This window comes from Ammospiza caudacuta, chromosome 3 (genome assembly GCF_027887145.1).
Source record: "Ammospiza caudacuta isolate bAmmCau1 chromosome 3, bAmmCau1.pri, whole genome shotgun sequence".
Taxonomy (NCBI): Eukaryota; Metazoa; Chordata; class Aves; order Passeriformes; family Passerellidae; genus Ammospiza; species Ammospiza caudacuta.
In genome coordinates this window covers 11,714,843-11,738,563 of record NC_080595.1, presented here as the reverse complement: position 1 = coordinate 11,738,563, position 23,721 = coordinate 11,714,843, and the positions used below count along the sequence as shown (strand labels likewise).

Here is a 23,721-nt window from a genome sequence, read left to right as displayed (position 1 = left end):
GATGTAAAGACACTGAAAAAGAATCTGTACTTGGGGGAAACAGATAAGACATGGGGGAAAGAAAAGAAGGACCCCATTTTACAGAGACTTAGGACTGTTAACATGACTTACTCAAGGTCATGGAGAACCTGTAGGGGACTGAACTGGGAGCACAACAGTCCCAACACAAAATCTTAATTACCAAATCCAATTTTCCACTTTTCCTTTCATACTTTTTTTTCTTCATACATTAAAACACTTCACATAAACTCTATTTTTTTTGTTTTCCCCCAGGAAGAATAGGAAAAGCAAAGGCTGCAATCCACCCTTGTTAAACTAGGTTGCACAGCCAAACAAATTTAAAATGATATCTCAGCAAGATTTTGCAACCTGTCTGCGACAAATAAAAGGACTTTCACCCTGCAAACATGTGAGTGCTGGGGAGAACTAGCTGAGAGAATTTAGCAAGGTGCCTAATGAAAGAGATGAGCTGCAATATGTATATGCATGAGTTCATGTATTATTTAAACCATTCTGATCAGAATAAGCATCGTGAGCACAGCACTGAAAGTGTCACCAGCGTTCATGCACTGAATAACTTGCCCTCATAAAGGTGTAATAATGTGCTCATCAGTTTTGTTTGTACTCCCAAAGCAGTAATAGCATAAACAGAAAATAACCCTCTATATTGCACAAAGCACATAAATATAAATCTAATTATATCTTTCCTTGACATTATGACCAAGAAATGACAATGGTCACTGAAGTATAACAGATGAGATCAAGGATACTCCAAAAGGCCTTTGTGAAAGCCTGCTTCTATGTTCAAATCCAGCCTGGGATTTTGGCGGGTTAAAATATATATATATAAGGTTGTTTAGCCTGCCTCAGTAACCTGGTGGTGGGTCCTTTTATCTGATAGGTGACAGGTTCAGGTTGTATTTTCAAGGATTCTGAAAATGACCCAGTGTTTGCTGCCACACACCACATTTCTGTCCACAGGTATGCCACAGACTCTGAAATCAGAGTGCTGATGGCTCCCTGGGAACATGTCCTATCCTCAGTGGTCCCAAGGAAGATGGTGCTGCATGAGGTGGTGAGAAGGATGAGAAAGGAGAGAAGAAAAAATGGGGGAATGAGGTAGTTCTCAAGGCACACTAAAAAGACACTACTTCTGTCCACACACAAAAAAGATGAAGCATTTTAAGCTAAAAGATGAAGTCATACAAGCTAAAATCAGGGCATAAAACAAACAGACCATCCACAGATTTCTTTTATTGTACTCAAACGGTTGCCTCAGTGAAAGATTTCTATACTAAACTGACTTACGAGTTGTGATCTCAGTCTTTTGGTTTTTTTTTTCTTTATGTGTTAGTGAATTGTACTTTCATGTGGGAAACTTGTGCAGCAGCCTGTTCTTGCTGGTAAAAGTGGTAAGACTCCCACAGGTTTCATTCAAAAGGTTCAGGCTGTTAATGATGACTCAATCAATCAATCAGTCAAGAGACGAGAGGCTGCAGAGAGAACCGGAGCCAAAATTGGTTTCAAAATTCAGTGAGCTCATTTGCTCACCAACAATCTCTGGAGTAGTAAAGAAAGAGGCAAATATCCAGGAGTCTTTGGGTAGATATTTTTGGGGAGCACCATTACTCAGTGATTTCACTGCAGCTCCTGTATGTCAAAAGCTTCAGCAGAGCAGGGGGCAACAGGGTGGCGCTGGCTGGGCACTGGGACACGAGCAGATGCAGGAAGGATAGCAGGGCGGGACATGATTCTGGTTTTTGGAATTCCAGAAATGGCAAATGAGCATGAAATGGCCAGTCAGGGTAGGAGTGGTGAGTGACACAGTATGAGCTGCCTTAGAAAGGTGATCTGGTGCTCCACAGCAGAATAAAATCAAAGCTAGATTTGTGTGGTCTACATCCAGGAGGGGAGAGCTAAGATCTTTCTCCTTCAGGAGATACTGTGAGAATTCACTTATGCCATTTGGTTTATAAGCTGGAAGTTTAAAGGATGTTACTAATAATCTTATGCTACCAGTAAATGCTGGGTGCACTTATCTTCATAGTCTATTATTGAAAGGGGTTGTAGAAAATTATAACTCTCATCTTTCTCTGAAAAGAACTATTTGCAACTGTCAAGCTTTTGGTTTTCTGGATTTTTTTAAGCCAAGACCTTTAAAATTAGCTTATATACTAATTATATTGAAGCAGCTCATAAAGTTTGAGGAAGAAATGCTTATTTACCCTGCAACTGTACCTTTCATTAAATCTGTTGCATTTTCCCTCTTTAAGAGATAAACACTAATAGATAATGTGAAAACATAAATGAGGTATTTATATCACAGAAAAACACAAGGTTGCTCCATAATACAGGCACGCTTAGACCCAAGTGAAAAAAAAATAAAAACAACTAAATAATGAAAGGTGGATTTAAACCAGATATACTTAAAACAGTATTTTAATAAATGGAGCAAGGTATAACTGACACAAACATATCTACATTGTTTTGTGTCTGCAGGTTTCCAGCTATGCAGAACAGCTTGTAGTCTTTAATATTTCAAGCTCAGAAGGGAAGAAGCTTTAAAAAAGGGAGGAAAAGAGGAGAATACAAAAAGCTATCCAGCACTCTCTATACTACTGGGTCTTGTCTCTGCTTTTTTTCCTCAATCTCTAACAACCTAAATCTTCAAGATCAGAATGTTTAATCCAGATGCTGCTATAATCAGATCAATATCAGTTCAGTGCACCCCAGTGATGCTGCTCAATGAATGAAATTATGTTTGTTTTGATCAAGGCCTTATGAACTTTCCAGTTTAAATAAATCTTGGTATTACAGGCTCTGTGAGTGCTCACAGTTCCCATGCACAAGAAGCAGACAAATAGACTTGCCATTTTGTTGTCTCTCTACTGCCCAGAACACTGGCTATTGTTCTGTGCATAAAATCATTAATTGGGGAAGATTAATGGAATTGAGATTAAGGCTCAGGAAATTTGCATGTGATGCCCAGCTCTGCAAAAGGCTTTTCTCAACCAGAACACGATGACACAGTGTGGGTACCTTTTTGGGGCTCTGGAATCTTTTTCCATAGCTGGTGGATGGTTTCTTTCAGCCCTGACAGCAGCACCTCCAACCTCAGCAGTACCAAGAGCTCTCTCATGAAGCACAGTTGGAGGGCAGGAGGATCAGCAAGAGACCAAGAGCCTGGGAATGAGGGAAATCCACCAGAACCTGTGCAGAGAGAGGCTCTTCTACCTCCATCAAGTCAGGCAGTGCCCTCCAGTGAGGCACACTCTGGTCACACAGGGCAACAAGGGAGCAGAGGATATTCACAGCACTTGCAATTCATTAAAGGAATGCCCCTTTGATGAATGCATCTTCAGAAAGCAGCCTTTGTGCCTCACATAAAATAGGAGAAAATGTATTTTTCTACTTGAGCTCGGCTTATGTATTAATAATGGAAGACTTTCCAGATGGAAAATGATGAATATATGCAAAGCCTTGCCACAATTTAAGTAAGGCTTTTTAATTCAAAGAAAGCAAAAAAACCTGTAATGTGAGCTGTCGAGACTCTCAAGAGGAAGTGGAGAGCATTTATGTTTTTTTCACCCAAATATCTGAAATGATTTATACATTACCCTCTGAAAGGGCTTATTTTTATCAGAGAACTATAGAATTATCTAGATTAGACTTTTATCAAAGAGATAGTAAAATATACAGTGAATTTCTGTGAAGTGAATCCTATTCTACTTTCCAAGAGTCACTGTGTTTATCTCCATATTTTTAAGGACCTTAAATTATGGAAAGGTTTAACCTGGTCAGTCCTTTGGCATCTGAATGAAAGCTGGAGGTATTCAACACCTAAATATTCATTTTAATAACTTGCAACAGTTTGAACGAACAAGAAAACCAGGGTTGAACTGGGATAAAGCAGAGATCACCCTCTCTCTGTTTTTCTGTTTCTCCTAAGAACATAAAGAATTGACCAGTTTGTTTCAGTTTGGTGAGAGTCAGTAATTCAATAACATGCCATATGATGATGAATATGCCAGAGTCAGAAATCAATGACACAGAGTGTAAAACTTTAAAAAGTTGGTGAATTATTTAGGTGTCTCTCTTAACTGAGCATTTTTTTTTTTCCAGGCATGTTTTTGAGTAGCCAAGTGTGTTTGGAGAGCTGGTATTTTTTTCCTCAATCTCTGCACTTATTTCTCTATCTGCCTCAAAGTCCAGTTAGCTGCAGCTAAGGGCACAGGCAGGAGATTTAACACAGATGAGTCAGAAAGGCTTAACAAGTTACCACCAATCTCCTCAGCTGACACCATTCTCCATCACAGGTTGGGATTTTTTCCCCTCTCAAAGTCAAGGCAAAATGCATGAGCCTCAACCTCATTCATTATTGCTTAAGCTCAGACACAGAGGTCTTGAGGCAATCTCCAAGCACAGCCACATGCAGATACAGTGGCTCAGCTAATACATAATAACTTTAAAGAGCTTCTGGAATTCAATCCTGTGGCCCTCATTCAACACAGAATGCCATTGTTCTTCAGAAATTTAGCTCTTCATAGCCACTCTGCTGGCTTTCATCTTGCCTTTGATGAGGCAAAGCCAAAGTGAAACTGTCACTGGCAGCAGAATTGTTCTAGGGTATGCTCCTCTAAAGCTTCCCTTCCCAGAAGAAGGCAGAAGAAGCCCCAATATCAGTAATTGGAGCTAAATTAGATACAGTTTCACTGACATAATGCTTTGTGCTCATTATTTTATCCCCCATTTCTTCCTAACCTCTCTTGCTGCAAGCAAGTTTGGCCCAGCCTAAGCAGCTTTTCTGCTAGTAAATGTGCTGGCACGATTTTTAAAGTATTTCTGCATCATAAACACTAGCACGGACTGGGTACTAGTAAACAGAACTTACAATCAGCCTCCCTAAAGAGCTCAGATCATAATGGCTCACTTTACTGTGTGCTTTTGAAAGCTGGACTGTATTAAGGTGTCTGTATGGGCTCAGGGTTGGAAACAAATCTAATATTTATTGTGAAGGTGCTTTAGCAAGAATAGAGATCCTGTGTCTCTCATGGAGGAAGAGGAATGAAGGGCAGAGAGGAAAAGGGAAGGTGAGATTGCCCTTTTTCCCCTATGTGTTTGTTATATATATCCTCTGAGGAGGTGGAGAACAAAGCAGAGCAGTCTGATTTGGCAGGAAGCTGCTGATCCAAGATGAGGCAGTTTGCATTATCTCTTATTTGGAATTCCTGTCCTTCCCTCAGACATATCCCTTTCTGCTCCTGTGGAATAGTTACCTGCTCAGAGATCTGCCTCAGTCCCTAAACAGGAGATGGGGCAAGCCTTTGTGAAGGACTGATTTAATTTTTCCTACCTGCTTTGACTTGAGAGGCTGTAAAGCGCTGCAAAAGATTCCTTGTAAAATAAGGTGCTTTCCTGTATTGTATTTATCCTGTTAACCTTTCAATCCCACCAACTTTACATTCAGCAGATTTATTGCCACCATTTTGGTTGTGATCTTGCAAAAGGACCCAGTTCATCTATAACTTGGTCCTGCCAGTGCTGTCTGTTGCTGTAGTAACACAGTTAGTGCTATACACCTTCAGGAATCAGTGCTGCAGAACTGCTGACTTTTCTAATAAGGAAAAAAATAAAAGAAGATAAAACACCCTTTGATTACATCTATCATTCTTTGTGTTGCAGTCCTGTAACAATGGAACTTTAATGTTCCCCCTGAAATAAAAAGGACAAAAAGAGAAAACAGGACTTTCTCCATTGTGCGAGGTTGAAGGAAGGTCTCAACTTTAAACCCCTGTGACATGGACAGATACTGCTGGGCTCAGCTTCATGCTGGTACAGTCACAAAAAATTGTAATGAAGGCTACAGAGTTATGCTGACATAAAATCCTCTGAGCAAGGCTGGAATCAAGCATCTAACTTCTGTAAAGTTGCATTGGCTGTTATTCCTGTGGGCTAACCTGAAGATATATTCTGGCCCACCCAGAAAAAGCAACTCTCTACCTCTGCAATGGCTCCAATGTTTGGTGGTGGATAAACACCTTTGCTTGTAGCAGGAGCCTTGTTAACCAAGAACATCTTCCTTTCATTCCTGCTTTCATTTCCCACTGCATACATGGGAAAACTGAATAATCCAGAAGATACCTATTCCTGAACAGTGCCAATTCAAACATAAATTTTAAGTAGCAACTTAAATATTTGCCGCAGTGGGGTTTTCTGCCTCCTTTGTCCCACTGAACACCAGCAGGGTTACAATTGTGCTTGTATGCACAAGTTGTGCCTGGACAAACACATGCTAGAACAGGCAGCAAGATCAGACTGAGCAGTAGATGCTGCTGAAATTATTATTCCTCTCCACATTTATCCTTACATGGGTGTAGGTATATTAGGAAAATTAATGCTCTCTAAATGTACCCAACAATGGCAATGTGCTGCTGAATAAAATTCAATAGACAATTATTGAATTTTATCTAGGATAAAAACCTTAAAAGAAGTGACTCTCTTTCCCTTACAGTAACATTTCACGTGTTGCAAATATTGTTATTTTAATGAAAGCCTTGGGCTTTGCAGTCTGAGTCATGTATTTGGAGTGCTTGAAATGGACACCACTGTAGCAAAAGAAAAAATGATTGGGCAGTATTAATGGGTTCCCTGTTGGCTTTGGTTTTTTTATGAGACTTTGGTGTAATTTTTCTCAGATTACTTTAAAACTCCAATTAGAATGATTTACTATCCTAATGCTCAATTATTTGAAACCTGTTTACATCATATAAGAGACTGAAATATGATTATGATTTACCCCAAAATTGATTATAATTTGATTGTTCTTTCCCAGCATTAGGTAAAAATCAAAGCAAAAAAAAAAAAAAAAAAAAAACCAAAAACAAAACAAAAAAGCCAAACACGCAGGAAAAGCATATGCAGTGACATAAGCAATTCTCTGATTCCAGAAATTCCTAGTGGATGATAGTGGGAGTACTGAGGAGATGTGGTTGTTCAGTGAAGGAGCTCCAGCTGACAGTGTTCAATACAAAGAAGTGAATGAATCAGATTCAAGTGGAGTCGTGGGATCACCCTGAGGTGGAGACTGAACATGCCCCTAAAAATGAAATTGCTGCTGCTTTGCCATTGCTTCTAGAGGTGCTGTGTCTTTCTCCCTGTTGCAGAAACCAGAGATGTGAGAAAAGCTGGGCTGTCCAAACTGCACTGAGCTCAGGGCCACCCTCAATCCTAGGCTGTCACACCACACATAGCATTGCAGAATTTTTAAAACAATTTTGAAAACCGAAGTGTCCTGTTTGTACAGTCCCTGTTCTGTTAGCCTGCATTATTTATGGCTGCAACTTCAGGACTTTCACATCTCACCAATCTGCCAAACTAAAAGAAAATTATGAAAGGCCACTGAGGACTGCAAAAGTTAGGTAGCCACTCTACTCTATTGTCCATCTTAAGAAGTCAGATGGGTTTTAGGGTGTTTGGATTGGCTTTCCTTTATTCAGGGTTCAGGATGTTTGTTCAGGGATGTAGCCTCCTTCTCAATGTGCTCTCTGTAGCACTTTCTAATATACTGATTTATTTCAGGTGCTATGGACTCCCAGAGAGAAGAAAAACGAGAAATCCCTTCTCCCACTGAAATGAATGGGAATTTTGCCTCAAATTATGTATTAGTGCCAAGTTCTGCTTTTGAGCCAGGGGCTTTGCTAGTGTGCAGCAGTGCCTGTGCAATGGGTCCCAGGGATCAGTAATCACTGGAAGTTTTCAGTGGGGAGCAGAACAGCATAAGATGCAAAGATGTGCTCACATTCAAGTCTGGCAAAGCTGTCTCCCAGGAAGGAAATTATTGTCGCAAAGGAACTAGATTATTGCCACAGCTTTCCTCACAACCACTGAAGCCTTCACCCAGGATATGCCAGGTAGCTGCCACCAAGAATTAGATGGACAATAATTCAAGTTTATTTTTGAAGTCTCTAAAATTCTAAATTGGCTTAGATGATAGAAAAATCTCAATATGTCTAAAAACTATAAATCCATATTCCTGTTGCTGAATTGAACTGTTCTCAAATTAAACAGAACTGTTTCTGAAAAAAATTCTCTGTTAACATAAGTTTTTTCTTTCTATAATTATCAACTCTTGGCAAAACTTAATAATAAAAATAGACTTCTCAAGACGCTTTTTAGAACTTAGGCAAAACTTATAAGCAGCTACTTACAGACAAATATGGTCATTTACAAGAACTCAGATTTGAAAAATCTTCTAGCATCAGTCTATATTGTCAGTCTTTGATGCCTAACACTTAGAAATCTAAAAGAATTAATGAGGACTATTCAGAATAGTCATATAAAATGTTCATAATAATATGCAGTGTGCCAGGGGGAAGTGTAATCACTCTGTAGTTAAAAGCAGCAATGAAGTCTCAATCTTAATGGAAATGGCAGCTTTCCTGTCTGCAGCAGTTACAAGAAAAGATCTCAAAATGTAGCCCAATCTCTTGTGGCTTCCCATGATATTTTTAACACTGACTACACTGGGAAATGTATTGCAATTAATTCCCATACAGGAATGAATTTATTTTGGTGAGAACTCTGTTAGAGAACACTTTCAAAACTTTGTTTAAAAGCAGACCTGTCTTGAAAAATCTAGATGCAGAGTTTCCAAAACACTGGATTTATTCAGTGTGGTTCCTCCTCTGAGCAGTGGCTGAATCCATTTCTGCCCCAGCCCTTTCTCCCAGTTTAGCCACTCCAGCAGCTCCAGTTTGCTTCCACAATACTTCCCCAAGTCACAATTGCATAATTGCTGATCTCAGTGTTGGTGACATGGCTCCCTCAGACAGCGCCCACCTAAAAACACTCCCATATTTATCTCAACCTATTCAAAGGAAACAAGCCTTATAAACTGATTTTTTAGGTTTTAAAAAAAGGGTTGAGGGGATGCTATGTAACAGTGTGGTGGTTAAAGAGGAAGATGAGGGCCAGAATTAAAGACACTGAGTCTTGTGAAAATACAGGGGAGGCCCTTATGTCTAACAACAATTGTAATTTGTGGCTGGGTACTAAAAATACCCTACTTTTCTTTTCTTGCAGTGAGCTGTTACAAGCACACTGGAATATACCAATGCCCAAAAGATGTTTTCAATACCAAAGTTTGTTTAAGATCAGGAGTACAGTTCTGAAGTAACTCAGCTGTTACCACTCCCTACAATTGACTTCACAAAGCACTCTGCATGAAGGAATGGACACTCTGCAGATTAAATTAAATACATTAATTAAACAAACCTAACCACTAATTGGCACTCAGCCTGCGTGACCAGAATACAACTGGTTCAAAGAAAATCCTGAAATATAACATGGACATCAGGTCCATAGCATCAGATACCATGACCTACAAATTTATTCTTACTGGGCTATGCTTGCTACTGCAGATGTACTCCAACCTACAAGTGAAATCCAGCAACCCATACTTAGACAAAGCTCTTAAAATAGATGAGACACTGCTGTAGGTGATGACTGTTATACTTGTATTATCAACATTTTGAAAGACTTCCCTAAAAAGAGCCTGAAGACAGGTATAAATGAGCTTCCAAACAAACTAAGCCTTAATGAAAACTGAGCACAAACTTGCCTTTCCCAAGCACCATCCAGCAACAAACCAAGATTTAAATTAATTACCTGAAATTCCTCTGCTTGAGACATGGGGATTTGCTGGTAAGCATGAGATGAACCCTGCTTGGTTTTTGGGTTTTTTTCTTCCTTTCTGTCATTGGATGATGTTCTTTTCCTGCTCCCTGAACCATAAATCAAATAAAAGTCACTAAATATCCATCTCTGCATTGGTTGCAATCCTGAGTCTAAAGGAAATTCTTTGTACAGCTATCTCACATGTAGAGTGAAGAGTCTCATGACTGCCCTGAGCTCTGTACTTGCTAGCAGGACAAGCCTTCTCCCAGCTGGGCTGATTTAACAAACCTGCTCCCTCTCCAGGTGTAATCAGTGAGGAATTAAATCACCTGAAAGTCTGATTAGAAGACAGTGGCAGATGGGGTAAGATTCTCAGGGGTGCGTGTCTGCATTATCATTTTCTTTAAGATTTTTACATCTTCTGCTGAAACTTGTCTTTGTCCCTATGGTTTAATAAAGTCTGGATTTCATCCTGAGCCAATTTTCTGGTCCAAACCTTTGAGACCTGGTGTCCTAGAAAGTCAGGGATCCCATATGGTTGTGGGGTGAGTTTAATGCCTGTGAGGGGTCTTCTCTGCCTGGTCTCCTTCCCCAGGCACAGGAGGCCTGAGCTTCTCCTCTCTGGTGTGAAGCAGGCAAAGTGCTAAGGGAACACAGAAGTAACTCTTCATGAACTTCCTGAACTCTCTCTATGCCACCACCTTTTTGAGAAATGTTTTGTTTTCCTTTGAGGCATTTGGTTACTAAGGAAAACCCGTGCCTGCTCCAGCTTTGCCAAGCCACGAGCCCTGGGGCAAGTTCCCCCAGCAGTCCTGGTTGTGAGACCCTCATGGGGCTGAATTTCCCCCCTTTTCTGTAGCCACACCAGCCCAGTGCCTGCAGCTCTCACATCTGCCCATCCTGAGGGGGTCCTGAGGCCATCCTGAACAGAGTGAAGGTTTCTCAGCCACAGTTTCTCTTTCCACACCAGCCCAGTGCCTGCAGCTCTCACATCTGCCCATCCTGAGGGGGTCCTGAGGCCATCCTGAACAGAGTGAAGGTTTCTCAGCCACAGTTTCTCTTTGAGATGATGCTGGCTGTGGTGGCACATATTTTGGGAGCCACTCCACAGAGCAAGCTGCTGTACTATTCCTAGAAAATGGATCTCAATTTCAAAGGGAAAAGGGAGTTTTTCTGGAAACAGCTGATCAGCTGTCATGCAGCAGGTGGTTGTGTGGAGCCTGCCCAGCTCCTCAGCTTGGAGGACACCTGAACAGCAATCTGCCTGCTGGTCCTGGAAAAGCCACTGCAGCCCCACAGCCTGTGCCTCTGCTCTGTCAGCTGCATCCCAAACTGGGACTATAATAGAAGTATTTTGCTGTTTATCATCCAATAAATGGTCACTGGCTTGTAGTTGGGCTCACTCATAAGAGTCCAGCCAGCGTGCCAACAGTTATTTTTAGCTGCCCAAATTCCATTTCCCTGTGTTATTTGCTGCAACCAGACTGATACATTCCCATTTTGATAGCCTTGCTGTTGGTCCCTATGCTTGCTGACAAACGAGCTCATGCCTTTATTGTTTACCAAAAGGATGTTTTTGAGGATTACTGACCTGGATTTCTAAATCTCTCAAGTGTATGCCAGCATGAAATTACTGTTCTTAAAGGCAATTTACTCGCTGAAAATCCCACATCCTTTGAAATAACTCTACCCCTCATGTCACCTCTTTTCTTTAAAAACCCTCAGTTTTTTTAAAGATTGTCTACGACAGTCAAGTCCAACTGGAGGAGCAATGTCATATGGAAATCTTTTTGTTCTGAACACAGTGGTGAGGAGGGGAAGCAGAGGGGTGGAATCTGATCTCTTCTCTCTGCTGACCAGAGAAGAGATCAAAGGGAATGGCGTGAAGCTGTCAGAGGAGCTTTAGTTTGGATATCAGGAAGAGGTTTTCCACCCAGAGAGTGTTTGGGCACTGGAACAGGCTCCCCAGGGCTCACAGCACCAAGCCTGACAGAGTTGAAGAAGCATTTGGATAAAGCTCTCAGGCACTTGTTGTGACTCTTGGGTTGTTCTATGCAAGGCCAGGAGCTGGACTGGATGGTCCTGATGGGACCCATCCAACTCAGCTGATTCTGTGATTCTGTGAAATTAAGATATTGGTGTAGCAGTGAGTGACTGAGAAAGAAAAAGCAAGGGGCCAGACTTCCTCTGTCAGAAGTTGGAGTTGGTGGCTCAAGTCTGTCAAAGACTTCCAGTAGGAAGGAAACTCCAAAGTAAGGGGGTAAAGGACTGGTTGAGTTCTGGCCCTGTGTCTGACAAAACTGAGCTCAACTGTATCTTTTCTGGAATTTCTGCTTCAAAGCTCAACCTGTGGGGGATACTGCTGGTTTCATGAAGAGTAGCGACCAACCAAATCAGTTGCGGTCCATCCAGATGAATCAGAGGCTGGCAGGAAAGCAGTTTTATCATTCATAAGCATTTTTCAATTTATAAATTGAATTAAATGTAGTGTGGACTTCTCTCCACTCCCATGAGAGCCAGAAACATTTTAACATCGGAATACTTACATATTTTAAAAAAGTGGGGGCTTTAAAATAAACCGAATAGCCTGCATTTCAAATAAAATTATACTGACAAGGGGGCCTGACCCAGCAAAATAGTTCTAAGCACCTCTAAGCAGGCCTATACTGAATTAAAAGCAAATTTCTATAATCAAAATGAAAATCAGATCCAGAACCCCAATTTAAAACTGTTTCATTGAACTATAAAGAAGTCACATAGGAGGAATTAACAAACACAGTTGCCATTTACAGCCTGTGTGAGCTTTATTTCCCTTATTCTAAGTCCCATTTGGGGGTGTTGTTTAATTTTTTCTCTTTTTTTCATCACCTTGTAAAAGCTTTTTAGCTGCTTGACCACAGTGATAATTGATGATGGAGGCCACCAATTATAGTGGCCAGATAAAGATGAATAATGTAGGCAGTGAGAGGCCATTAGGATTTTGGTAAAAGGGAATAGTATACACAGTATAGATGTTAAAAATATAAAATAAAAATAAAAACTAAAAAAAGCAACAGCTACATTGTAGAATTTAAAATAGTTTAAAATGAGTCGGGTTTGGTTTTGATTGGTTGTTTTCTTTGTAGTAGTAGTAGAAGAACAAAAATCACTATTGTTATAGCTCCTTCAAATGTGTATAAAGCATTTTCCTAAATGGAATATTCAGTGTTTATTTAAGTACACTCACAAGACCTAATCTCAGTATAAAGCAGTTTAGAACCTTCAAAGTGTTTTATACCAATGGAAGATAGGGACTGTTTTTTTCTCCATATATTCCTGGGCTTAAATTATCTAAAATACTTCAGTCTATACGTAATTAAGCAGATGAATAAATCTCACTGAAGTCTAAAAGCTGCTGATGTGATTTAAGATGATACAAAATTAAATTCTATTTGGAGCTTAGATCCAAAAGCTTAACTCCATCCCCATTCAGCAGTACATTTAGGCAAGTTTAGACACTTGCTTAAATCAATAGGATTAGATGTTTTCTTGAAGTTGCCAATGAATTTAAATGCCATGCTAAGTAGGAAAGCATTTATGTAATGGATTAGCTCCGGTTGAAATTTTATAATTATTATCTAGAAATGTTTTTAAGGACCTGAAATACATTAATTTTCCCACTTATTTTTAAGTCATCTTCTAGACAAGAGAAAATGTTTTCACTTTTAAGAAATGGTTTCACTTTTCATCCCATTACCTTACCCTCCTCCACCTTATTTCCACTACAGAAATCAAAAAGTGGCAAAAAGGAGAGTTCTTTTTTCATAGAGATGGGAAAGAGAACATCAACTTTTAATTTTTGGATTAAAAAAAACTAGAAAATTTCAAATTAAGCAAGTCTGTGCAAAAACAAATTCCTTGATGTTATTAATACTTTTCTAACTGGGCCAGTTGAACACAAGACTTGAAGTTTTTCATTGAAGTGTATAAAAAGCTCTGAGGTTACTTTTTCCTGACATAAATGTCTGTAACTTGCCACCAATTTACCAATTTTTTTCACAGCCTCAGGATGAACAGGTACTCACAATCTAAGAGCAAGACAAGAAACAAGGCAGCATTTGTATTAAGAAACATTTTTATTAACAAAACAGTAAATTCCACTTGCTTAGCATTTCCAATAATGAATAAATTGGCCTTGCAACAAATAAAAAAATTGTAAATATCTATCACAGAAAGCACTATAAGGTTAGGGGCATTGGGCCTCTCTTTGATGTCTTAGGGTTGAAAGTTTCACACGTTATTTAGTGTTTTGTTAAAAAAGGCAACACAATACAGTCATAGAAATGAAGCCATCTCAGTCAAACAAATTAGATTATTATAGAGAAAGGATCCAATTTTGTGTTAGGTAGTTGGTTTATGTCTGTTTGTTGTTGCTGCTGCTTTTAAACAAAAAAAAGAATTTTAAATCCACTTGCTGGCATTTCTGATACATCCATAATTTTTTTTTTGTTAAATTATGAAATTAAAGAGGAAAAAGGAGAACCTTCAGAAACAGTGTTAAAATTGTGTTTTCTTATTTTAATAGTAGGAGATTTTTATTTTGTCCTTGATGTATGGATTTAGTTAAAGATTGACCTACCAAACTGCCTGGAAATTGGCCTGACAACGCTATTTCATTAATGCAATCAATACCAAGCAGGAAAGACCATTTCATCTCACAGTCTCCTGACAACAGATTATTCTTGTTCTTCCAGGTACCTTCAAGCTCTGAAATCTGAACCCCACCTGGCTTTCAACTTCCTTCCCCGCTCCAGCTGAAGCCTCTTGCTTCCAGCAATGACCTCCAGCCACCCTTGCCCCTGCCATTCCCTGAGTACAGCTGTCTTGTAAAGGTGGGAGAAATGATGAGTGCCACAGGTGAACAACAATCTGAGAGATGAACATCAGATGGGTTTCGTGGGTTTTCACGAGTGGTTTTTTTTTTTTTTTCCCTTCGTTTTTTGCGTAAATGCTAATGAAAATAAAAAGTCGTTTCACAAATGCAACATGTCACACCTTGATGTGGTTGGCAAGCTTCAAGAGAGGTGTTTCCATGTCAGCTACATGTATTTTTAAAGTGCTCTGACTCCCAGATAGATAGCTGTACCAGTTCCCCACTTTGTTTCATCAGCTACAGTGAGTAACACACAACAAAATGTTTTGTGTCTGCTGTTTAAAGCTAATTTTAAATTTCTCCTTCCTTTCTGTAAAGTGTGAATATCTATATCCCTCCCAGGAGGCCTTCTGATGATTTGGTTGATTTCTATTGAACTACCCTCTTTCTGTCTAATGCATTCCCTTTGAACTTCTGTGTAAATAAAATGTTATGCTATGATTTATTGCTGTGAAACTAATGAAATATTACTAGAAAAAAATTCCAAACTTAACACGTAAATAACAGCATTACATTTCATGTGTTTAACTAAAATGCATTAATGTTTTATATATGCAAGATAAGCTGTGTCACTTTAAAACATAATGAACTTATATCTGTCTGGTTATGATGTCTTGCAATCAACTACACAATCAACTTAGCTAAAAATACTTTTTCATATGTCAAAATGCCCACCATTGAAAAATACTATCGTGCACCTCAAGAGTATTTCCTTTTTGGAGAAAGGGATAAATTCTGCAATAGAATCAGCCTGGATAATTACAATGGGTATTTTTAGATCTTTTACCACCCAGTGCTGTAGTAGCTGTTCTTCATACGAATGCCAGATAAACACTATATGATACTTCCAAAGATTCTCAAGAAACTCATCATTCTCGTAATTTCTAAGAACAAGGTTTCTGTAAGGCAAACCATGCTCTCCAATAGTGAAGCTTTGACTGGAAGCCAAAGGCCAGTTTAAGTCACTAAATATTTAGCTAATTAATGAATGTATATTTCTAGGAAAATTGGCCATTCTGATCAACTTCATTGATGCATATCAGGAGCAAGAGATGGGGATAGGAGGGAGAAGACAAATTACAGTAGAGATATATTTTTGCTTTCTAGTCCACTTCTTTCATACAAACTACTGAAACTTAATTGCAACATAATAGAGCTGTACAGGTAAGAAAAAAATTAGCTGACTCTTATATACATTCATACACATCCCCCTTTGTATAACCACTACACTGTAAATTAAAAATCAAAAAAAAAAAAGGGGAAAAAGTCTGGGACAATTTATAATGGCTGCAAAAGAACTGAAGAATGTCTGTTGCTCCAGATGTCATAAAACTCTCTATACCTAGCAACACTTATAACATTGAGTTTACCAAAAATGGCTGAAGAGCAGATATAGTTTGCATTTTCTATACAACAGGCTATAAAACATCACTTATCACAGTCCAGAAAGCACATATAGATGTGTTTTTATATAAACATATGTAATAACATATTAAGCGTGCATGAAAATTTCCCAATGATTGCATCTATGCCCTCTTGTTTTTCTTTTTTTTTCTTTTTTTTTTTTTTAATATTTTTGTGGAAATGTGCCTTATATTCCAGATTTTTTGTTTTTGTTTTTGAAAATAAGGCCTCCATACTATTTTCCTCACAACCAGAAAGGGGCTTTTTGAAAGTATTTCTACATAAGTCTTCAGAAAAGCCAGCACTTTGTTTCAAAATGCAAGTTTCCAATCACTGCTTCACTGCACCAGACGGCAAACTCTTTATGTTTGCTTGTTGAGTCACCATATATAATGACAGTCTTCTCTGACAATAAGACTAACTTACTTCTCAAGAAAGCGCTAGCACTTTGGCTAAATCCAGAATCATAGGTAGCTTCTTTTTTCTTTTTTTTTTTTCCTGTTTTGTTTTTTTTTAAATTTGATTTTTTTTTTTCATATTGTGCCTCGATGTTGTAGTAATACTCCTTGCTTTATGAGTGCGTGGTGTCATCATTGTCTTTCAGAAACGTTCCAGCAACATAAAGACAGGCAGAGTAAATGAAAACACTGTGGATGTTAGGGAATTTATCAGCTCCTGTTTCTGAAAAACAAGAGCATGAAATGCTTGTTTTTAAAAACAGTCTTTCCTTTCTGATTGCATTCCCTGTCTTTTCTGTTTGTTTGTTTTTGAATGTGCTTCATAAAAAGTAAAGTAAATAAGTTTGTATTATGTCTCAGATAAAATGAAGACTATTTCTATACAAGCGTTCTTTTAGATGTTGAGATCAGACATAGTACTCCTTATCCTTATTTTTCTTGTTTTTGTTGGAACTTTTAGCGCTGTTGGGCTGCTTCTCCTTGATCACAGCCCCGTTGGATTGTGCTGAGTTACTGATGTAGTTTCGACTCTCGTCCACGTGGTAGGAGCCCTCGTCTCGATTCCTGTACTTGTACATGGCATACAGGAGGATGAGGATGCACAGCGCCGCCGCCGCCACGATCCCGACCACCATGCCCGTCGTGCTGCTGGATTCGCGGATCACCTCGGACGAGCCGGGGTACTCCCGTCCTCCTCCCGCCCTGGTGGGGTTTGCTGTGGGAGACAGGGAAAGAAAGGAGAGGTTATCCTTGACTTTGGGCATGGAGGAGTCAGTCATGCCTGCTGCTACGGCCACGTGTCCTTCTAGCTGCACCCATGGGCCAGGACGGCCTAGAGACGCACTGATGCCTCAGGTTTTAGCTTTTATATTTGTCAGATTCTGTTCTGCTTTATTTCTGCTGTTCTGTAAGTCTGGGGTTCAAAATAGGGGATGGTGAGCTCTCTTCACAGAGCAGGTAGACAAAACAATTCCTTCTCTAGCTGGGGACCAAGGACAACAGATCCAGATCTCAGGCCCAAGAGCATAAAAAATGGTGGAATGAAGAGAGAAAAACAAGGATGGGACTTAATGGGCTAAAGCTACAATTGGACAATTAACTCCAATATGCTAATGGACCAAAACTCATAAAAGTGTGAAACCCCGTAACTGGTGGTCCATATTTTTGTTTTTTGGCCATTTTGGGTTGTGCTGCCCAAGGTGGATCTACTGAGGCCTCCTAATAAATCCCTACTCTATTCTTTAGCTCCATCTGGTCTCTGTTCTAGGTCAGCCTTCACAAGGCATCAATACCCCCCTCTACTAGACCAAAACCAGTTAGGGTTGCAGCCCATCCCTTTTTCAGGCTTTTAAATAAGGAAAAGGACAGCAAAGAACAACTCTTTCTAGCCTTCAAAGGTATAATTTTTCCTAGTGTGTTGTTAAGCAAATAATACCTAAATAATCTGAAATAACAGACGTGCCACAATTTAAATGCAGGAGCATGAAGATGGAGAGGAAAGGATTTCCCTCTCTCTTTCCCTCTCCTTCTCTTTCTGTAAGGAACAAAAAGTGACATCACACTATTTATTGAGAAGGCAGTGACGATAAGACAGAATGGAGGGTAAAAAAAAAAGGAAAATGGCTGATAGCAGCCAATAAATTCACTACAAATAAGGTATCCTCAGCTCTCCTGTACACTTCCCTCACCAAGCTTCTCAGTTTCTCCTTTCCTTCTTATATTTTCTTTTTTTTTTTTCTGTAATTAATTTTATTTATTCTTACTGCTTTTAGAGAGCTATCCAGCCCTATCTGCTCTTTTCTACTTCAGAAGGGCTACACTTCAGAGCACTTTTTCACTCACTTCTCCCATCCCCTCTTTTCATCATTGATGCCATTGTCAGATGTTCCTTTAAGGATTGCTTTATGCCCCAAGAAAACCTCCCAAATTGCACAGAACAAGGACTCAGCCTCCTAAGAACCCGCCTCTGAGGTTAGACTGGTCTTTTCAGCTGTGATATGAATAGAGCTGACCTATGTCTTCACACTGGAAAATCTTCTTGATAGGAACTATTGTGTAGTCTGGCATATTTTGTCCCCTTGCACAGCCATGAGGAATGAAACCCTAATTCCAGGAGGAATTTTTAGTTTAAATGCTCTCAGCACACACAGTGCTTTTGTGTTTTCTGTGATCTCCTTTCTTTGTTGAATTTTGCAGCAGGAGGGGAGGCAGACCTTTGGATAGAATCACTTAAAGTGGTGACAGCTGAGATGGATCCTCTCTAACCTAACAAGTGCCATGGACAGAAATGAAGTTATCTGGGTTTCTGAAGTATTCCTCTGATTATACCAGCATTTTCAAACTTCTGGGAGGCTGTGCATCCTCAGCACTGCCAGCCTTGGCTGAGCTCAGGAGAGCTAGGCTGGCTTGGAGAAACTGCATTTATGCATCATTATGCATGGCTAAAAATTCAATCAGTAAAATATAGATGCTAGCTAAAGTACTAAATGCTAGCTTTACAATAGAATCATCATGTTAACTTTATCAGGGTGTGCCTACAGCTAGCATTGTACTGAGGTGTGTTAGAAAAGTGTCTTGCTCAAAGTCCACAAAAGCACACTATGCTCCAGTCACTTTTTAAAGCACTGTAAAGGCATAAGAGGAAGATGATGATTTTAAGGATGCTACATTAAAGGTAATGCCAGTCAAAATATCAATACTGGTCAAAAAATTGCAACAAATTTGGACTAGCAGAATTGAAAGCAGCCACCAGCTGCAGACATCTACAATTGGCCTATGAATAATAAAACATAGCAAAAAAGCTACAATTCCCCAAAAGAATAAGTTCCTTCTCCACTCTGGTATTACTAATCATTTACTTATTGGTGGTCTGTGTTCTTACTGCTGAAACCCTTCCTCCTGGCAGTTATTTCAAACAGGTTTAAAGAAGCTGACATTTTGTTCAGCTCAAAGAACAGAGACAAAACTGTAAAATTAAAACAAAAACCTATCAAATAGTATTTTAAATTTTTGTATCCTTCTGAAAGTTCTTACTTGTTATGAGTTGGTGCAGTTGGTACTTTCTATGGCAACACAAGAGATCTTGAAGGTTTTAAAATGTTTTTGTCATTTCAGGGCAGATGCCACCCTACTAACAAAGGTGCCGTGCTCCAAAGTAGTCAGTGACTGGTTTAGATCCTGTTTGTTCATTGTAGCTCTTGTAGAAAATGGAAATTCTTTTACACCTAGGGTGTCATTTACTGTTTTACAAGAGACAATGCATTGTGTGCAGAACAAAGACTGAGTATTTCCATAGTGAGTGAAAATGAGACAGAGTCTTATCTTGCTGTATGTGATTTCAGGAAATTAATTTCTGTCTGAGAAATAATAGAAGCCCCTGAATACACTGTCAATACCTGATGGATTAACAGCTGCTCTTTCTCTTTAAGAGACATACATTTGGGCCAAATACTGTCAACTAACTTTACAGTTAATGTCTACTAAATGACAGTTAACAGCTTGCTCAGAGGAAAACATTCTAATATTGCAACCTAAAAGAAACATCTAAGGGATATTTTTCAATGTTACCTAAATTCCTGCCTCTCACCTGATGGCTTCCTATTATTTTAAGAATGTTTTTACAATTGTCTCATTTAATCCATCTGCCTGAGAAATATTCAACCAACTACACTGATGTTATTTAAACTTATAACATTTCAAAGCATCTGTTGTTGCATTTATTTGGACTTCTGGAAAAGGAGCAATTCAGCAAAGAAAAGTACTTGCTATTTTTGTTCCATTTACATTAAAATATGCTTTTAACCTATTAGGGCCTCTCCAGACAAATTAAAGAGGAGGAAATAGAAAAGTTTTACAAAGTGCATAGGTTTCTCTATGAGCATGTTAGATAGGAACAGCTAATGGAGTAGACACCAAAGCAAGAGTCCTGTTCTGAGACAGGGAGGAAAGGGCCACTGGAAAAAAAAACCAACCTTAATTTCTTCTGAAATCTATATAAATAAATAATTCCAAATCCCTAACATTGCTGAAACAGCTGCCTTCTATTTAAGCAGTACCTTTTTTTGACTAAGACTGGACTCAGTTCCAAGGGGAATTTACCTATATTTTTTTCCACTGCAAGACAGGAACGATTGCAAGGGATGGCAGATGATGTCAGTGGAGAGCAAATGGAGACTATAAATTTACAGAAATCGTGCTCTTTGCTTCCCAGCTCTTTGGGAAACACTGGATGCAGTTTTCATCCCAGCATCTTGGTAGCTGGACCAGGCAGAGCCATTGGCTCCTGGCACATCAGCAGAGGTGTTCCTGCAGGTAACCTTGTCTCCTACTCAGCTGCAGTCACTCTTAGTGTCTGCCACATGAAAAAGATATTACCTTCATCCTAGACACCCTACTGTAAATGAGAACTGAAATACCTTACTGGAGTATGTTAAGATTAAATGACATAAAATATTACTCTGATTTTAAGAGTAAACAGCTGTCTCAAAAATATACCCAAAATCCAAACCCTGAAACTATCTATTTATTACTATTTATTAAAACAATAAATTGAGGTTGGTTTGATTAGGAACAAGACAAAATCATAAAGGCAGTAAATATGCTCAAACCTTGCCATAACAGTGAGAGGAAATGATTGTCATCTTGTGGTGCAAGAATTCCTTAAAACAACTTCTCTGATGCACATCTCTTCCTCTCAACAACCAGTGGTTTTGTACTGCCTCAAAGACCAGCTCAGAAGAAACTGAGTTCTAAAAGCCTCTCCTACCACTTATGAAAATCTTTGCATGAAATAATAGCAATTGAGCAGTTTTACATTGTGTAATAATGGATTAGAAAGTTATTATTCTTGACTGTATTTCTAAGTGGTTTAAGATTTAGAGGGAAAGAAATCTAACTATTTTCAGTGCCCAGTTTTCATTAATACTGCAAAAAGAAAATTGGAATTGCAGGTTCCCATGGTGTTTGTGAATTGAAATTAGCAGATTGAAAAACAAAAGAAAACAAAAAAAGACAAAAGGACGCCAAACCTGTTTTCTTTACATTTATGCCTTCCTACAAACTGTGAATAGCAAATTACTCACAACACAGAAATGTTTAACTACTGCATTTGCAATGAGGCACGAAGGCAATTATTTACTGGACACATATTAATTTTCACTCTGTGTGCTATCATTGTAAACCTGTTTGTGGTCAATTTTCTGCAGCATTGTGGGATTCTGGTGAGCTGGTTTCTGAGCTTGCTGCAAATTCAGCACCTCTGAAAAACAAACCCCAGCACTTCCCCTGCAGAACTGGGGAAGATGCAGCCCAGCTCCAAGACCAGCATGAAGGTCTGCTGCACACTTGTGTTTAAAGGAAAACTTTTAAGGTATCAGTTCTACTCTTTGGTGTGCAAACCCAGGATATTACACATCAAGATACCTCTAAAGTGACATCAACTAACTTAGCTTGTTATAAAAATAGCCCAGCAGTGGAACAGCAACCACAACTAAAAAGATTGGTTTGCTAAGAAGCTAAACATTCTCTCTGCACTGAGCAGAGTGCTGATTTCCAAGTGTAATGATTTGTCATATATCGACTTGAAATCATTTACAAATCCTACCAACTCCTTAGCACTGCAGGTTTTGCAAGTAACTTCTTTTTCCCCTGTGGCTGAGAGGTGGAAGGTTTTTTTCTCAACCTTTTAAAATGTCATCACAAGTCCAAAGGGAGATAGGATAGTTGGTTGTACAGTGCCAATTGATGGAGCATACCAAATCAGTGCGGTTTAGGAGTTACTATGTTTTGCAGAGCTGAGGGGAATATTTCACAGATTTATAAGAAGCTTTTGTGAAAATATTTTCCACCAAACTAAATTTAATTTTAGCCAAAATAGAGAGTGTAAACCAATATATCACTTAATGTTTTTAACAGCCTTCATCCCTGTGTTTTTGCCCTTTTTGTTAGTATATTTTAGCATTTCAGTTGCATTGCTTCACTTTTAGTATTCCTTCTCTCCAAACAAGGATTCTATCTCTTCTTACCACTTCAGGTGTCCTACCTCTCTCCTCTTCTATATTTGTCATTCAGCTTTGTATCTCTCCTTATTTATTTCCTATGTGAAGTTATTTTCCTGGTTTTGTGCATATTCTGAGAAATCTTTAGTAATTTGGTACTTTGAGAAGTTTTGACTGACTAGCAGAGTCAGTAGTTAGTCTGTATTTTAAATTGAAGTATTCCTAAGTGGGCAGGGGGGGAAGCTTTTGCAAATAAGATAACATAAGGAAGACAAAACAGAAATATAGAAATATTACACCACTGACAGCATGTTTTCAAGCTAGACCTAAGCTGCTGCAATTTTGGGACACCAGTTCAGACAGCTGAACTGGGATCATTTGCTCAGTGAGTTGCCTGCTGCTCCTGCTCCCTGAAGACTCAGTGTTAAAGCAAGAAAAGAGCAGGGGCACTGGAAACATAAATTTTTGGTGGCAGCTAACAGTAAGATTGGCTGCACTGAACCAAAACTGTGACATTTGGGCTTCACTGACTTCAGGAAAAGTTTTGCTATGAGCTTTGCCAGATCAAGGTTTCATTGCTTGCTATTTTAACATTGTCATCTCATTTTAAAAAAAGGCAAAAAAATTCCAAACCTCCTTATCTAGGAACCAGTTTTGAGCAGAATACCAAAGTTGTAAAGCATGAGGAATCTGCTGGCTTGGCCTGCAGAGCGTGGAATGATTCTTGCTCATGAAATGAGCTGGAGGTGCAGACACCCACATTCATCTCACAACTGTGGGTGATTCCCTGATTCTCCTCCTTCACTAAGCAGCTACTACATGAAGAGATAAATGTCTATGCCACAAACATTTATATATATATATGGCTTGAATGTTGAAGCAGAAAGCACAGCATTCAGTTTGTTCCAGGCACTGTCATCAAGTCAGACCCATTACTGACAAAGCTGATAATATGCCTGGGAGAAGAAGAAGGGGCCAGGCTTTCAAGACATCCAGAATATCCTTGCACACACACTGGGGGTGCAGCTGCTATAAATACTGAGCTACTCCTGCTACCCAAAGGCTCAGATTCAGCAGCTACACTTGCTCAGCCTGAATCCTATCACTGCCTAAACCATATATGCTTCTCTGGGAATGGGAAGATAAAGACAAGTGGAACTCAGGATGGATATAAGTTACATTTGATGTAATTAGTGTTCTTTTTCTCCTGATAAAATTATTAAAATTAATAAGACTGCCTTGTTTTTCTTTGCTCTTCTCATCATAGTCTATAAAA

The 23,721-nt window shown here is 39.1% G+C and overlaps 1 protein-coding gene across 13 annotated transcripts in view; it reads right to left on the bottom strand.

Moving 5' to 3' along the window:
• Positions 1-16,089: 16,089 nt before the first annotated feature.
• Positions 16,090-23,721, bottom strand: part of NRXN1 (neurexin 1) — a 676,210-nt gene continuing 668,578 nt past the window's right edge. For all 13 annotated transcript variants that reach the window (XM_058802359.1, XM_058802360.1, XM_058802364.1 and 10 more), the window contains one exon: positions 16,090-17,164. In XM_058802359.1, coding sequence (XP_058658342.1) covers positions 16,857-17,164 — 308 coding nt within the window. In that variant the 3' untranslated portion in view covers positions 16,090-16,856. The remainder of the gene's footprint in view (positions 17,165-23,721) is intronic.